Source organism: Excalfactoria chinensis, chromosome 1, assembly GCF_039878825.1.
Source record: "Excalfactoria chinensis isolate bCotChi1 chromosome 1, bCotChi1.hap2, whole genome shotgun sequence".
Taxonomy (NCBI): Eukaryota; Metazoa; Chordata; class Aves; order Galliformes; family Phasianidae; genus Excalfactoria; species Excalfactoria chinensis.
In genome coordinates this window covers 86,515,431-86,533,892 of record NC_092825.1, presented here as the reverse complement: position 1 = coordinate 86,533,892, position 18,462 = coordinate 86,515,431, and the positions used below count along the sequence as shown (strand labels likewise).

The 18,462-nt window shown below is 36.8% G+C and overlaps 1 protein-coding gene across 5 annotated transcripts in view; it reads right to left on the bottom strand.

Moving 5' to 3' along the window:
- The window catches only part of EPHA6 (EPH receptor A6), a 463,816-nt gene that overhangs the window by 137,639 nt on the left and 307,715 nt on the right, over nt 1–18,462 (bottom strand). For 4 of the 5 annotated variants that reach the window (XM_072332791.1, XM_072332808.1, XM_072332800.1 and 1 more), the window contains exon 6: nt 11,851–11,975. The exons of the other annotated variant lie outside the window; for it this stretch is intronic. In XM_072332791.1, the coding sequence (XP_072188892.1) occupies nt 11,851–11,975 (125 nt within the window). The remainder of the gene's footprint in view (nt 1–11,850; nt 11,976–18,462) is intronic. 5 annotated transcript variants of the gene reach the window in all.

Sequence of the window (18,462 nt, the reverse complement as noted above, 5' to 3'; positions counted from 1 at the left end):
TCCTCCACACTGCTCTCTCCTGTCTCTTCTTCTGTCTATGATCAGTAATGTCAAAACTTAACAAAATTACAGATTTTAAGTTACTTTTTAATTAGAATCCCAACAATACGTACTACCATTTTAATTGAATCACAGAAAGCATCTTGTATGAGTTTGTATCTGCTGCTAGCTTTTAAATAAAAGCCTTTTAATTCTGGAAAGAAATTCCTTTTTTAGTTAACATCAGTAGGTTACAATTTATTCAAGTTACATCAGAATATATTTATAGAATGTATATATTTATAGAATATATTTATTGAATGATGGTAGAACTGATGGGAGGTCCCTAGGAGTGACTTTTGGTGTTAAAATGAGGACTATTTCTATCTGCTGAACTGAGCCAAAGGATAAGATTCAATTGATCCTTGTCTTTCTGCTTGCTCTCTGCTTCTCTGCCCTTCTGACTATCCAGAACAGACTGTCCATCATGCTTTTGTCAGGTCAGGATAAACAGTGGAGGAGGGGAGAAGAGAGAATCCCAGAAGTCTAATTTATTTCCTTAAAAATAAGTTTTAAAGAAGTTAAACTTCTTGTGAGAGCACAGATCTAAGCCCTTGAGTTACCTTCATAGTACAGGCACTTAATGGCATGACCACTGAAAAGAACTGGAGCTGTTTATTCCAGTTATCTGTGCATTTTTAGTTTGGCATTAAGTATCAGACTGTCATTTTTAAGGCATGCTTGCTAGTTTTGTATTTTAGAATTACTGATCTGCATTATATTTACAGCATTCTGACACTTCTTTACTGCTACCAGTTATTTCTAATATCTGGTAGTACAGTTACTATACAGTGTGGTTCTTGTAGAAAGTATGGAGTAGGGAAACCACTTTATAGTAGGTTAGGAAGCTCTGCTTCTCTAAATATGAAGTAAGAAATACTCCCCTTCAAATCTTCCTGGTTGCCAAGTACTTGGTGATTACCTGTCCAGCTATGTCAACTGGGAATGCACTGAATGAATAAGGCATAGAAATAGGCCTAGCAGGTATTCAAGTCAGTGCACCTTAATTGTAAGAAGAACATAGCAGAATTACTCCTTTTGGATGTAACCAGCAATGTTATGCCATGGCTTGTTACTGTGGTTGCCCTGTCCCAGGTGTCAAATCCAGAGCTTGCACTTGTTGAACTCCATGTGGTTGGTGATTGCCCAGCCCTCCAGTTGGTCATCATCTCTGCCTTTGAGGGAGTCAGCACCTCTTCTCTGTTTAGCACTGTCCACAAATAGACTTCGTATGCATTCAAGTTTTGCACCCAAATCATTTATAAAAACAGTGAAGGGAACTGGCTCTAAAATGGAGACCTGGGGAACCCCACTAGTGACTGGCTGCCAGCCTGATGTAACCACATCTACATAGCCCTTTGAGCCTGACCCAACAGCTGATTGTTCACCAACTGTATTATATTTCTGTGCAGCTGTATGCCGGCCATTTGATCCAGAAGCATACCCCATGAAAAAGCACTGTAAGCTCTGCTGAAATCCAAAAGAATGCATCTACTGTCTTCCCTGAGTCATCTAGAAAGGGAATCTTAATGCAGAAATGAAATTAAATCAAACATTTCCTTCATGTACCTGCACTGGCTGTGACCAAATGAATTAGTAACTTCAAGGCTTCAGAAAACAGGCTACTAACACTGGTGCTGTTAAGTACTGTAAAACTGAGATTAACATCAGGTTAGAAAAACTGAGCTCCCCTTGCTGTTGTTCTGGGACCAGTAGACCTAATGAGGCCCCTTCCAATCTCAGTCAGCATATGGTTCATATCTTCCTGGAAATGCTCCCCAGTTGTGCAGCATTGGTGCCCTCAGCACCCTGCAGTGTTTTCTTTGAGCCAGAGCCATCAGCCAATTGTTCACTCATCGTGTTATGTTGTTTGTCAACCTGTATGCCATTTTTCCACGAAATACACTGTGAGATCCAGCAGTTAAATCACTTTCTATGTAGTTCAGCATACATTATGAAGGACAAAGCAAGCAATCTTATACGTTAGCAATGTATAGTTGTAATTACAGAGTAAACAGATAGCCAGAGGGTATCTAAGAAAAGACTCCCCAGGCTTTCAGTTGAGGCTCACCACAAAAACTCCACACAGGAGCAGCCTCCAGAAAGAGAGGCTACCTTAGTGGTGGTCAGCCCTTAAATAGGATCTAGGGAGAGGTGGAGTTAAGCTGCATCCCTTCTGGGAGCACAGCTGAATTACCTTCCCCTTGTTCTCCCACAGCTGACTCATGGCTTGCCTCAGATGGTTAATCAGAGGTTCATGCTTTGATAACAGTTTACCTTATATAGGAGAAATGATTATTTTGTACTTTGAAAGCAAATTCTGATTTTATTTTCTATCATATAAATTTCTATTTCCAATATAACCAGCTTAGTTTAAAGAAATGCATTTTCAGTTATTAAAAACCTCAGTTTAGAAGCATGTGACAGTATCTTTTTTAAAAAGAACAGTCTCATTCACAAAACAATTGTTATTGTGATAGCATAATAAGCTAGACCTTTAGACAATCTATGGAAGAATAACATAGTGTTTTAGCAAGGTCACTACAAACAGAACATGTATCAACCAGCTGAAGTTCCTACAGTAACGTAAATGTTTTTATGAGCAGCAGGTGAATTCCTGGAAAAGATTCTAAAGCTATTAACAGCTCGGTAAGGAGTACATAATAATAAGTTGTCAACTCAGCCTCCCTGGCAAGAACATTAAGAAAGGGCACTTTGAAAATATTAATACTAATATATGTGTATGTATAAGTAGCATTATATATATATATTTTATATGTGTGTGTATATATATATATATAACTTTATGTCAACAAAACAAAAGTTACTGTAGTGGAGTACAAAAAAACTATACGGGAATTAATAAATAACATACCCTTTCTACAAATTTGAGTTGGCTAATGAAATCATGCTTTAAAATGAAAGGCTTGTCTCATCTCCATTTTTGACTCTATCAAAAAGAACGTAACACAACTCTTACTCAGTATAAAAGGCTTATAGTAAGGCTTACAGTAATATTATATATGGAAAATTTGGCTTATTGCATTAAAATAGAATGGCTGTTCCTAAATCACCTTCCCTTCCTTTTTCCCTGTCTGTTTTCCTCTCTTCTATTAGCATAAATGCTCTGGGGACATAATAACGTGAAACAAAAGAGTTTGCCTACATTATGCAGTCAGTGGTTTTATTTCTATTCTTGTGCTTAAAAAAAGTAAAAGTGGAATCTATTCTTCTGAATGATTACTGTGCGTTTGCTATGCAGTCTTAGAAGAAAAAGGAGGAAAAGAAAGAACATTCTCTATTACCCTAAAAAGGAATACATGTATATTCACCTCTATTTGTTCAAATATATCCTAAATACATCCTGTATATCCAAATATATCTAAATATACCCTGTATTAAGGAGTACAGAAAAAGTGTAAGTGAAATAATATTCTGTACTGGAACATTCCTTCATTTAGAAAAAGTTATAACCTTGCTCATGTCTCAAAGTACATATATTCCTGATTTATTCTGTGAACTCATCTTTATGGTTGGGAAAGAGTAATCCTTGAAAAGAGCTTATGTATTATTAAAACACTGACCAAGCTACTGTTTTTAAAACAGTTTGGGCTCACAGATGAAGGCTTTTGGGAACTAAATACTTATTTTATGAAACCGTAAAGGAAATAACTGACAGGTTTTAGAGTAATGATTATGGGGACATTGTATTTAACATGCAAATAAGGAAATTATTCTTGCATAGATGGTCATTTAGCAGCCATACTAGTTACGCACTGATCTAGAATGCTGCTCATGAAATTCACTGTTCTTTTTCTGGAAATACATCAAACTTTCAAAATAAAAGTATGACACTTGACTGCATGTTATGGTACCTGAGAGAGTTAAAAGTTTCATTAGATTCAGATGTTACTAAAACTTAGTGGTTTCTACACTCAAGTGCAACTACAATAACAATATCTTAAGTTTAGAGTGCATTCTCTTATTTGCCAATTCAAGATTAAGCAAAGTTAACATTTCCTTCTGTGAAATTGATATATTGACTCCGGAAAGACAACATTTCTTTTTTACAGCACAGTCATCAAAATCGTATCTGGTTTGATCTCAGGAGTGAGCTGAACTTTAATGCATTGTAAAATATGACGTTCTTCTGATTTTTCAGCTCATCTAATCACATGCTCACACTTAACAGTAGATTCCCGTGGCTTACATTACGATTCTTGATGTGTCAATAAATTATAATTTTTTTTTGAAGTTAAATTGCTGAATAGCTAGGAAAAAAAAAAAAAAAAAGAAAAGAAAAAAAAATATTTTCTTAGGAATCAACCCCAACTACTGGTGGATTTAGCTTCCTTAAATTTCTCTGAGGCATGGATCTAGCTGTGTGATGTTAAGTTCGTTGTCCAATAAATAGTCTGCATTTCCACGCATACATCTTTTGAAAGACTTTGTAAACAAGTCATTCAAAACCATTAATGCTCTTCTACATTTGTGTGGCTCTTCTTGCAGTTTCTACAATATGGATTGTGCACACGATTCTCCTTGGGGGAAAGCGTATTGTCTACAGACAAGTAAACAAGATCAGCAGAGAATGAATTATGGTTGTTTTTTTGTTTTTGTTTTTTGTTTTTTTAATCAAATCCACGACAGCAACCTAAACATCACTGTGTTTCTCAGCAAGATTCGTTTTTTTATTCAGCAACAACAACCACAGTAACAGTTCCAAAGGCCACTTTATTATAAAATACAAATGCTTAGAAGCTAGTTCTATACAACTGAAGAAAGCTATTAGAAGACAGGCCAAACCAGGTGCCTCATGAAGCTGATCTAGCACTGAACTTCCTTGACAAACTCTTTATTACATGCACTTGATATTTAGAAGTAAGATCTCTATTTCTCCTAATAGTAATTATATCAGTGTCATTAATAATGGCTGCTGTAAGGCCTTTTAAGTTTTTTTCCACAGGCAAAAACTGTATCTGGTCAGAGTCTCATAATCATTCACTCTTATTTTCAACAGTTCAGAGACCTATTTTCTTCCCTTTTCAGAATTTCAGCCTTTCACAGTCCTTCCCTTGGGAAAGTAGGTTAATAACAGCAGAATAGCAAAACTGAGAAGCTTGTTTAACATCACTTGCTGTGCTAAAATAAGCTAGGAGATTTCATTTTAATGATTATCTCCCAAAGTACATCTGCAGTGATTATTTTTTAAAAACATTTCCCAGACATGGTTCATTTCCCAGGAGCTCTGGATGTCCAGGAAAGCCATAAGTGCTCTGTGGAGCCATGAGCTTGAAGTGACATGCCAATCTGCTCCTGTTGCTTTGGTCAAACACCAGTGTTTGTGTTCAGTGCAGCTGGCCAAAAGATCTTACACATTCAAAACTCTCAGTGCTCTGTTTATATAAGAACATGCTGTATCTCATGGGCCTTACATTTCTTTCTTCTAGTAACGACTGAAACACTTCATTAATTTGTAGATTATTTATTTGTAAGAAATACATTTCTACTTATGCCACATTCAATTCATTAAAAAAAAAGTGGTTAGCATGAGACTAAGGATTGTCCTTTTCCTGCAAGGGCATCATGCTACGGTACATCTAGAAAGAGCAGAAGAATATACCTGGAGAAGGAAGCAGTACATGCTAGCTATCTGGCCTCAGCAACACCAGCTGATATGTGCCTGCTCCTGAAGAACGCAACACACCAGCAGCTCCATTCAGCTTCATGCGGATTGGAGCTGATGCATGTATTGCTATTCATGATTTAAAAATCCAAGATAAAATCAACATCTGATCCAAGGAAGAAGTAGCTGGCACATGAGGGACGTAATGGAGTTGCACCATAGTTGCATCTGATAAGTTATGACCCTTCTAACTCAGTTAAACTCTACTGAAATTAGTAACTAATGATCTGGAAAGACTGGAGTGATTGATTAACACAGATGTCAAGAGACAACAAATCTGATACATCTCACAGTCCTCGCAGAAAGGCACAGGTCTAAAGTAGAGAAGAAGATAATTTTGATCGAATTTCCCAAAATGCCATCCAGAAATTCAGGGGACTGCCTTATCTCCATGACGTAACTTCTTAACTGTCTGTGTTTTGACCAATGAATACACATGGCTCTTTTTCCTTGAAACTAACATTCAGGTTGATACTTGAGTAGGGCCGAGTATTTTGGCAGAGAGAAAAAAGGCGAGAAACGCAACAATATGTGCATATTGCCTGAGCACAGATGAATTCATCTTTACAAAAATAGATGATGAAATGCTTTCTTCACTAAACCTCACACAGCAACATCTGTTGCCCTAACAGTGATGAGTCACACACCCTAAACTGGCAATTCATGTGGGAAAAAAGGCTGGAATGAAACACTCTGAGCACACAGGCAAAAGCCAACGTGATGTGTCTCCAGGGCTCCAAGCAGCATGCTGCTGCTGTGCTAGTTTCAGCATGGAACTGAGCATAACATCAGATGCTCTATTCCTCGGAAAATGTGGGAAAAATAGCAATAATATCAGTTCATATCTTCGTACGTGCACCTAGTGACAAATCTTTTTTTGCTGTCAAAGTACACTGTATGTAATATATTGTACGTACACACTTCCATGACTTTGAAATAATATAGTGTGTGTGTATCTACACAGAGAAATTTGCTTTAAACTACAGAATAGTATTGTAGGCATACAATTCAGCAAGAGAAAATTACTTTCTTGTTTAACATTTTCCACATTAATCTCAGTAAGAATAATTCTGTCATTCAAAATTTGTTACACACTGATATTCTTAAATCTTCATGTTACTCCTATCAAGGCATTTTCCACAAACTCTCCTATGTATTTTCCTACCCAGAATGCTTCATTTTAATTCATACCAATGAATATTCAAAGAAATGGCAGTGTTTGTTTAATATTAGAGTTTAAGGAAGAGTATCACTCCCCAAGTTAATTCAGCTGCAAAATGATAGAAAAATTAACAAGGTCATACAGCTTTCTAATTCTTTAAATCTGTTGCTTTCATCTATCTATCTGCTTCATCAGCGTTTCATCTCTTTTGAGAATCTCATTGGGAAACTAATTTCCCCTTTACCTCTACTGCCTGGCTATTTTCTCTCTTTTACTTATTAATTCAACTCCAATTAATACTGGAGTAGAGAAGCAGTCATATCTGACATCCCACATATCTTGCCCACTTGGGGTCATTTAGAGGTGCATTAAATTTTTTATGTGAAAACTACCTGTAAGCTGCGAACTGAATCTGCTAGAAATGAAGTATTTTGTCAAAGGGATTTGACTCTGGTGCAAATTTCATCAAAGGACGTGGAAGTGAAATATCAACCAGTCTTTCCTTATCCTGCTCTAGAAGATACTCTGATTCAAGATATCATTGCAATGCCTTGGGATATTGCTAGGGTGCATTCTATAAAATCTCTTCCCTATAGACCAGATTTGTCTGCTACTTAAATATTATCTTGTAGCAGAAAACATACAGCTGGTGTATTTGTGCCATGTGGGAGAACTTAATATAGTTTCTGATATGTACACAGCTTGGTATGCTTAACACTGCTTTCAGGGAATGCTAATTTTTGATGATTACCTTTGAAGGTTTGGGTGGGAGGGGAGGAAAAAGCGTTTCCCAGTTTAACAACACCACCTCAAATCCACCTCAAATGCAGCTGGTATAGTTTATACCCACTGTGTACCCTGCCTTATTTCCCATGAGAGAATTCCTAGAGAAGAATTAAGCTTCATTACGAAGCTGTGACAAGGTCATATCTTATCCTTCATCTGATTTGAGAATTCAGTCTTTTGGTAGGTGAATAGATTATGAAGCCCCAGAATCTTTAAAAAAATTAAAAGCTTTAGTCAGAGTCTGAGACAGTTTTAAAGTGTGAAGGAAAAAAATGACTTCTATTAGCAATAAAACTGAGGTTATATTGAAATTTGGAGTTTGGCTTCTGAAGAGAAAGGCAATAATGCCTATGAAATATTTTTTTTTTTCCTCTAAAAGTACTTTGCTATTTGTGGAAGATATTAAAGGACTGTAAAATAGAATGAATAGACAACAGACGGTAGAATACAGTAGATATCCTTTATCAGTGGAGATAACTTGCAAATGTTTAGTATATATGAAGACTACGAAGATCTATGAAGAAATGCTTTTCAGAGTACATCTTAGATCTATAAGGTCAAACACGTAATGGGTTCTTTGTGTGTTGCAATAGGGATTCGTTGTCTAATGTGACAAATGTTGCGAACAGCAAAATCTTCAGAATGATTCAAAATCTACCAAAAATAAGACATTTCAACTACCAAGCCTCAACATACATGATTAGTTCAGGATCATAATACTCTATTTCTGATTATAGCACGCAAATATTTATGCAATTGAAAACTTTCTGTCTTCCCTACAACAGAAACCCATAGCATCTTGGACTGATTACTTTCACCGCACTGTTGGTTGAAAAGATGCAGAAAAGAGTGAACCTATGTCAGCCAACTACACAAATATACATGAGCACATTCCTAAATAAGAAATAAAAAATAATAATCCATGGGATACATGCAGTACTGGATTACAACTGATTTTACTTTTCCAAAATTTTCCTCAAGATTTTCATTTTTAAAGACTGATAGAAAAGCAAACAATACTTTGTTAAAATTATGGGTCTGCACATTTTTCAATAATTCACTGAAGAAATGAAGGTCACGTGGAAAAAAGTGCATTAAAGCAGTCAAATTACTGAGCCGATTTATTATATTTTTAGATTAATGCATGGCTTCCATGTTTACAGTATATTAATAGTCTTGCATAACTTTCCTTCTCTACTTCTCAATTACATGGTACTGTTTTTCTCAGAATATATGAATCTGTTTTTCACAGAGAGATTATGAGCTTGATTTTTCTATGGTACTTTGTGTGCAATTTTTTGCTTGAGACTATAAATACAACTGCCACGCATACCTCACACAGTCTGGCCTTTTTCCCTTGTTCTGCTCTGTATGGGAACTACTGAATCACAGCCTGAACCGCTGACTAACCACCTGAGGAGAGCAATAAGTCAGCCCTGGGAGCACAAGCAAAAGCAATTCTGTGCTACCAGAAGGAGTGGAGCCTGGGTCCTTTCCTAGATCCCATTTAAGAGTTGACTACCACTCTGGAAGGATCTCTTTTAGAGATATAACATCTTGTTAGCCTAACTCTTCTGTATATTTCCTTATTGTACTATCAGCATATTCATTAATTACACACGCTCATTCTGGGTATGCATGGAAGAATGCTCCTGTGTCTTTTGGGTTCACCATCACTAATTTATGCTACTCATAAAATTACTGGAAATAGCCTCATTCTGTGGCGAGTTCACTGTCTTTTGTTACATGGCTCCTGGATTTCTGTAAACTGACATATCTTCCATGAAACCTTGGGGGCACATGACCAGAAGTGACTTTCACTTATGAGCTGTAGAATTCCCTCTGGTTGCAACTAGAAGACAGCATGCTGCCCTAAAGTCCCTAGTGTCTTCTTGATAGTTTTGCACATATCACCCTGGAATCCTATAGATATTTGTGCTTATAAAACTTAATCTTTAAAGTTAAGAAACTGGTGCAATCTGTTGAGATTTTAATATTGTTTATATTTGATGAAGATATTCAATTTCTTATATTGTAAGAACAACACCTCTTTTATTTTTGGATACAGATGGCAGGTAAAAAGGGATATGGATGGGATGACAAAATCTGTTCCAATTTACTAACTCATTTGTTTAACAGCACCTAAGGCAAATGGATACTGTTTTTTGCATTTGTAGTGTCTCCTTAAGACATTAAGAACATTTCTGGACTTTTCATACTTATATTGTTTTTGAGCTTCAGCTGCATTTTTTTTTAACTCTCCAAGAGAGGGATGTCTTTATGGTAGATTCCTCTCATTTATCACATCTCTTGTAGCTCTGCAGCATCACCCCTATTTTGTCACTAGTGCTGATAAAACAAATGCTGATGCTTTCCTCTTCTGGGGTTACTGGGAAGCCTAAAAGGTAACACTTGCTGTACAAACACCTGACATACACAGACTGTGCTATTTTATATACAGAGACTCAAGGTGCAGAAAGAATTTGTTAAAGCCCATGTGATTATTTTCTGGCTTTGAGGTAGACGCTGTCCATCTATTCTTTTTTTCAGTATACAAATCTTCTTCACATCTGGCCACTATACTTACCCAGTGGTATAACTGTAATCTATGCTTTGCCAGCAATATTTAAATATAAACAAAGTGGATCAAAGTTGTATAAAATCACATTTTGTAACTTGATACTGCAAATCAGCAGAGTATTTTGCAGGATTAGATTATTCACCTCTCTGCTCTTGAATCTGGTCTTGCAAATCAGTCACATAGCTATTTCTCTGCTCAAATAAGTGACCTGCTTATACTGTGGGAGCTGGATTGTGTATCTCATTCTACCTATTACATAGCCTTGACGGAGGAAAGCACACCTTCCTAATAAAAGGTGTACTCAAGAGCTGTATATGCAGGCCAGTTAGTGACTTAGGGAGAAAATAATTCCTGTACAAGAGTACTGGAAAATGCCAGCAGTGCATTTATCTCCCGACACCTAAGGGCAAAGAGAAGTTAATAGTTAAAAAAAAAAAAAAAAAATATTCCATAGGCTTTATAAAAGAACAGAAAATGATCTTTTTGCTGTAGAAACAGACTAAAGTGGTGTAAAGTGCATATTTTCATTCACTTGATTGTTATTTTAATATTGATAAAAAGTGGTCAGTGCAAGTCACAGTGTAGTTTACTATGGTAATGGATCAAAACTTGAAAGAGCTCCACTAGTGTGTGAAAATACGTTTATCTTGCTTTGGCTACCAAATGTTCTAAGCAATTGGTCTGTTTCCTCTCTCTAGACATACTATTTAAAGTGCTGAATTTTTTTCAAGTTTACTCTTTTTTTCCTGCATCATTAAAGCTGCATAATCTCAATAAAGAAGGGCAGCCAGGGAAGGAAATTCTGATATTTATGGAGCCTAAAATCATTAAATCTGTTGTTCATGTCTTGGCTTACGTTACTGCTCATTGTGATCTTCTCACTTATCCATTAGCTCCATTGTGACTTTCAGATGAGAACAGGGAAACATCAAGAATGTTACTGCTTAAGACACAGACACTAAGATTTTCCTTCCTATATCTCTAGGAGTAAAGCCACTGATTAACATTACATTTTATACTTGTGCAAGGTCCTGTAGTCAGCTGGAAACGATGAAATGCGTTTTCTGCTTTGGGAGAAGCAGGCTTCAGATTGTGCTTTGATAAGACATGTTGTATCTTTCCTTGTAATGCATGTGACTGTCCAGTTTGATGTGAAACCACATAACTTTCTCAAAATACCAGAAATCTGGTAAAAATGCATTGCAGTTTCTATCTCTTGTAACCTTCTAAACAAGGCTGATGTAATCCATCATTAAATCAAATTTTCACGTTCACTTTCACCATATTGTTTCAGTGTCATTACAGTTCATATATAAAAATATGTTTGAGTCTCTGATCTGTTACGTTCATAATTGCTGCTGCTATGAGTTGCTATGAACTGCCTGCTTGTTCTACTTGGTTCTGATGTGAAACAAGACAGTCATTAACAAGTCAGAAGTACAACAACAAAGACTCGATACAAAACAAAATGTCTACTTAAAAAGCATTGTACGCGGCATCAAGTGAAAAGTTTTAACTATCTTTTAAATATAAAAAAGTATATAACATATTAGTTTTTAGGATCTGAGTTTGGGTGATGCTGTAAGTGAGACCTACTTTCTCATAGTACTTGATCTCGTAGTCCAGAATGGCTCCATGGGGAAAGTCCGGCTCTTGCCAGGAGAGGGCAATGCTGTTTTGGGAAGCCCAGTCCTTCCTTACCATACCTATCAAGGAGGGTGCTGAAAGGGAAAAGGATAACTACGGGTTAAAGACAAAGTACACTGTTCATCCTTTCAACCTACTGTCTTAGGATACCAACCCGAGGTAACTTTGAGTGACCTCCAGGCAGAAAAGCATGCCAGATGGCAATTCTCAGGAAACCATATAACCTGGAAATTAACGTTTCAAGTGCACACCAGTAACTCCTTTATTAAAGTGCAGACCAGCTTCTAAGCAATGGCTATATAATACAAAAATTCTCACCCAGAAAGAAGTGCCCCAGTCAGTCTCCAGTACTGTCTGTGCATGAGCAGGATGTGCTGCCCACTCTGAGGATGTCATGTCCAGAGCACTGCTGTGTTTCAGAGGCAGCAAACTCAGGTTACCCTATGTTAAGCATCATAGCTCAGCCAGAGTAGAACAAACATTTGGCTTGCTCCTTGGGGTAAAACAATGTTACACAACTTAAACAGGCATAACATACTCCATTCCAGCCAACTGGGCTGCAACAAGCAAGAGAATTACAGTCCATCAGGGCAGTGGTTGGATGTATTCAACAGCTGGTTTGTTAGGGGAGGGCAGTGACAGGGTTAGGGCAAGCCATAGAAACAGAGGTGCCCTGACCTACCTGCAGAAACTGATGCCACAGGGCTGAAGCTGTGTGGTGAGCAGGAACTGCTTCCAGTGGCTTTTGAAAAGGGCTAAACATGGGTGAATGAACCCAAGATCTCACTGTAGGTTTAACCTATCTGGGGAGTTGGATTTGCTGCCCTTTTAGAAAAGAAGGACACAGAAGGACATTCTATGTAACAGTGTCAAATGGGCCAAAAATTCAATTACAAGAAACTTGATATGCTTACTTTATTAAGGTGGTCAAGTAAGGCAAAATAAGTCTAATACTTTCCAGATACTAAACCTGCTTAACAAGTATTGACATGAATCTTTCCTAAATCCAACAACAAAACCAGTCACATCTTTCAACAGTCTTGAAGAGAGAAAGCTGTTCATCTGTTCAGAGAAAGCTGATCAGCTACTGAACAACACATCGAAGCCCTACCAGCTTCCTGAGACTGCCTCATACATTAAAAAAACCAAAAAAGGTTCTTCCAGTGGTTTACACCTTTCCCTATTTGTCAATGCAATAACATATGCCACTTTATTACACACCCTCCCTCATTCCTCTCTATTAGGAATCATACTTAACCTCTTCAAAGTTTCTAAGGAGCTGTCTCTAAAAATAACACACTTTTAAGGCTTCTGTTTCTATCTTTTGAATAAAGGAGTCTCCCTAGTAAAATGAAATAGGAATATGCTTCTAGTCACAAAATTCCTCACCTTTGTTTACTTCCCTGTAAATATTTCAGAAAGTTTAAGAAATGAAATCAATAAATAAACTCAAGAAACAAATGCTAAAGAAAACAGAACAGCTTGTTTTCCTTTGAAAGAATAGATGCTCTGCACACACAGACACACATGTAACAATCTCAGTTTCTCTGTGTCAGCAAGACAGAAAATAAACCTCTAACCACTTACAGTTCTCCCTGTGGATAACTATTCTGTGGTACAACAGACCAGTCCTTATGAGGGGATAAAAAGCTAACAGCTCAACAGAAAATAACCAGAAGAAGAAAAAAGTACCAGAAGTGATATGAAGTGGACAAAACAGCACTCACACAGGAAACCTTCCCCCATCCACACTTACACCATTTTAACCATAGTCCTGATGCAAGGGAAGGAGAAAAATAAGAATCCTGTCTTGCTGAATAAAGGATTAGTCCACTTTTCAGGAAGACCTCAAACAGCATCATATAACTGAGCATAGCAAAATAAACAAATAAATGAATAAAACGCATTTGGACCAAAATGTTACCCCTGGATATGTGTAAGTACTCCCTCAGTTAAAATGAAATTTTTATTGTTGAAAATTGAGGGTGAAGCTGAGTTCTAGTAATATTACTCTGGGGTAAAATCAGCTACTCCAAGTAGGGAACAAAGGCAGGGTTGCTGAAAGTAAAACAGAAGACAGCACAAATGGATTTGTATTTGTGAAACACAAATCACGGGCCTATGAAGACAACTTCTCTCATATGCGTTTGTTTACTGTTTGTAGTTTTGAGTCATTCACTGGCATGAAGCTGGTGAGGGGTCTGGAGCACAGGCCTTATGAAGAGCTGCTGAAGGAACTGGGATTATTCAGTATGGAGAAGAGGAGCCTCAGGGGAATTATTGCTCTCTACAACTACCTGAAGGGAGGTTGTAGTGAGCTGGGGGTTGGCCTATTATGTAACTGGTGACAGGACTAGAGGGAATGGCTTCAAGCTGTGCCAGAGGAGGTTCAGGCTGGACATTAGGAAATAACTGCTTCTCTGAAAGAGTGGTCAGGTAGTGATAGAGTCACCAACCCTGGAGGTGTTCAAGGAACACTGGACATTGTGCTGAGGGACATGGTCTAGTGGGAATCATTGGTGATGGGTGGATGGTTGGACTAGATGATCTTGTAGGTCTTTTCCAACCTTGCTGTTTTTGTGACTTACAGGTGGAGGCTAAAGGAGCTCCACGGATCAGTCTGATCCAACCTGTGTGCCTGATCATACCTGAGGTGCTTCAGCTGAGGCATTTTCACTAGAACATGGCTTCACCTCTCTGCAGTGTGCATTCATTAATCCAATAGCCAAATCCTTGCAAAATGATTGGGCATGACTGCAGAAAACACTTGTTCCTTCTAGGCTTTTTAAAATATAGATTACTGGTATTATACTTCTTCAAATTCTGACCTAGCATTGGTAAATTTTCCATATGCACCACATGTGGAGCATTTTTCTTCAGGTTCTGATTTCCAAATTTCTACAACCATTTCAGTGTATATTCTGTCTGAGTTCACTGCAGTAATTCTTCCATTTGAGCAAGCAGCCAATGTCTTCTCCCTGGGAAACAACTCAGGATGCAAAATAATGGAAGATAATTACTTCAGCCCACTTGTAAAATAGCTGTGCTTGACCCGCACTTGAAACTGAAGGTACCATGCTCACATCACACCTGTACCACAGTTCCAGCACTGCATCCTATAAATCAAAATGTGAAGGTGTGCATGTGTAAGGCTCTGGATATTGTGTATCTGTGATGTTTTTATAAAAGCATCAACACCACCACCTACAAACCACACATAATACAATAAAACAAAAAACCTAAAGGGTAACCATTAACCATTTCTTATCATTCAGAAGGATTTGTCATTTCATATCTATTTGTCATACAGAATTTACCTGTTGAAAAGACAAAATAATTACTTAAAGAAATGACTTCTAGTCAGAAACTTACTGTACAAAGAGACAGACAAATGACTAAGTAATAAAAAGTTGCAGCTAGCTGAGTTTCTACTTTTTTCAGTTACTGTCATTTAAAAAAAAAAAACAAAAACGCTTTCACTGGAAAAAATTCAGCTTCTCATAGGATTTGTTCAGTAGAACAGAAACTATTTAGACTCTAAAGATGTTATCCATTCATTGTTAGAGCTCTCTTTAACTGGAAATTTGTAAGATGGGTGAATCCTATTTGCTTGTATATTAAGACTGCTAAAATGTTCCTATGATGAATCAATGGGAAGTTCTTTTAATTAGTTTCTTCAAATCCAGTAACTGCAGGAGAGCTCTAATTTGGTTATCCACTGAAACCATTTAAGGAAAAAAAGCTTGAAACCCAGCATGACTTTTAATCACTTTAATGGCAGCATCTTCTTGACACTAGTACTAGGATGAAGGATGGTTTCTGGCTCCTGATCTCAGTGTTGATCTCAGTTTTGTACTGAGGATTCTTTGCACCATCTGCTCTCTATGTTTTCTTCTACACTGTTATAAAATTCTTGAATTGCAATGAGTCATCTACAGTGCTGTCAGCTCCTGTTAATTTAGTCTGATAACTTCCTTTGTCTTTCCAAATTTGAATTGAATAATGAATGTTCATTCCTTGATTCAGAGTGAGATTATTTTATTCTAAATGTCTTTGGTTTCTTTTTTTTTTTTTTTTTTTTTTTTAATTGAATCTCTTTCCTCATACACTATATAGAAAGCAGAAAATGTGTATTTTAAACAATTGTTGAAATCCAGTGTCATTTTAATAGAAACTTTCTCTTCCTCCAAGATTGACTTCCATTATGTGTAGTCTCTGATTTCAAAACAGGCGATCTATAGGACTTCTGAAGCTTTTTTTCCCCTTAGCTTATTTTATAATTTTCTAATTTCTCATTTCATATTGTTAAAAGAGGACTAAGAATCTCCAACATTTCTCCAAAGTTTTCCAGATTAAAGAACTTGGATATGTTGCCTGCTGAGTATGAGGAATCTTCAAACCCAGCAGCAGCTGATGACAAACACTCACCTGATGTCTGTTTCTGGTCCACTCTACCCCTCTAGTATTATATTTCAAACCAGAACAGGCCCTGCTAGAAATCTGTTAAGTTTCTTATTAAAGAAAACTACCAACTGCCAAACAAGATAAGCTCCATGATTGATGTCCCCTTTCCTTCTTTCCCTTCTGTTTTGGCCAAAGTCTATGAAGTGCCAGCAATCATTTGGACACCACCTTCATGAGAAGGCTAAGGACCTCCATGTATAAAATACTGCCAGAGGGGATGATATGGTTTAATTTCGACACACATTTCTATACTATCACCAGTAATAATCTGAATTACAATAGTCACATGCTATCTTTCTCAAGAGCTCTGCTAGCTTCAAGACATAGGAAAGACCATCCTCACCCAAATATGGGGCTTTATTAATATTTTTGGAGTAAGGCTCTTCCAACAAAGGAGAGAATCCAGCCTACTCCCTTCCTCTTCTTTCTCTCCTACTTCAGCCACTGGGCAAAATAAACCAAGGGAAAACAGTAAGGACCACTCAGCAGATTGCTTCTCACTGAACTCATTAATCAAGAGTGTTTTATTTGCTATGATATAGTTAGAAGAGGAAACATGCTTCAACACCTTGTGAAGACCCTGCTTCCCTCTTTTTGTTTCATTAAGAGAAGGACTGTTGTGAGCGGAAGAAATATCAATGTTATGAGGAATAATACAAGTTGACTTCGGTTTCATGTCTTTGTTCTTAAGAATACAAAAGAAGATGGGTTTACTGTTTTTTAAAAGAAAGACACATTTGCAAGCTTATGTCACATGTAAACTGTATGAATTAATCTACGTAGGAAACTGTGTGAAACAATGAGAGCTAAGGTTATCTAATTATCTAATAACATCCTACAGAAATTTTAGGAGATTAATGAAATAGAGTATGGAATAAGTACACTAACTTCCCAATGATTTCTACTTTTGCTTAACCATAATACTAGAAAGTTCTTTTGTATACTACTGATACTAAATTTTAAAGCAAAACGTGGTTTAGATTTGTGTTTCTCATTATAAATACATCTGTACTTTATAAAGGTGTCATTTTTTAATAAAACCATGTGTATACAGTGTTTAAAACTGTTTATACTGATGTACCAAGGTAAAATTTTTCATACAGTGTTCTCCCAGCCTAGATTCTGTAATTGCATTAAAATTTCTATTGTATTTGACACCAAATATGATTTGATATTATACACAGCAATACATGAAGTCTGAGGTTTTATTCATGATCCACACTTAAAAGCATTTTTCCAGACTTGAGAGAACCTGTTTTTTCAGTATACTGTAGGAAAAAAAAAAGTATTGATTTTACTTCTAATTCTAGAAAGTCTGTAAGGTAGGTAATAAGCAATAACAAGATGTTTTCTTAGAGGTGACATTTTACTCCAGTAACAGAACTGGAAGTAATGAAATAACATTTCCTGATCAATGATAATGCCTTCAGTATTATTGGCATTTGAGCTACTTAAGAAGGAAGGATTTACCAGAGAAGCTAAGAGGTCAAAACTCTTCAGCCTTCATTAGTAATGCCATGTGTGAAAGGTATTCTTGGTCAACAGACAAAGATGCAGTTGTGCTGCCTATCATCTCCAGCAGCCTTTGCTCCTGCAATATGTTTATTAGCTCCCCAACAAAGATACATTTCATTCTTTCTTTTATGTTTACTTAGCACAACCAAATTACTCTCACCTGTGCTCCCACAGCTGACCTGCGCATACAATCCTTCTGTCTTTGTAGGACAAGGGAAGAAACATTGTTTTATGAGTACTGAATGTAATGGGGATTCAGGAGATTTTACATTTGTATTCTTTTCTGGCCATGTTCTGGAGATTTTCTTTAATATTTGTGACTGAGCTATCAGAACCTACAATGTAAATGTAATTACTTCCTATTATTTCCGGTACGTAAGCACTTCCATGATTAGAAATGTGTATATGAGGGGCTGTATATAAACCTAAAAATGTATAAAATAAGCCTAAGTTCAAGCAGAAAAGAAATATGAACATAAACTTCTGGTAAAAAATGAAACTTCTAGCAGAGATGTGTCTGTACATAGCTGAAACATCTTTGGGTTTATGCTTAGTTCAGTAGGAATTATTTTTCTTATCATG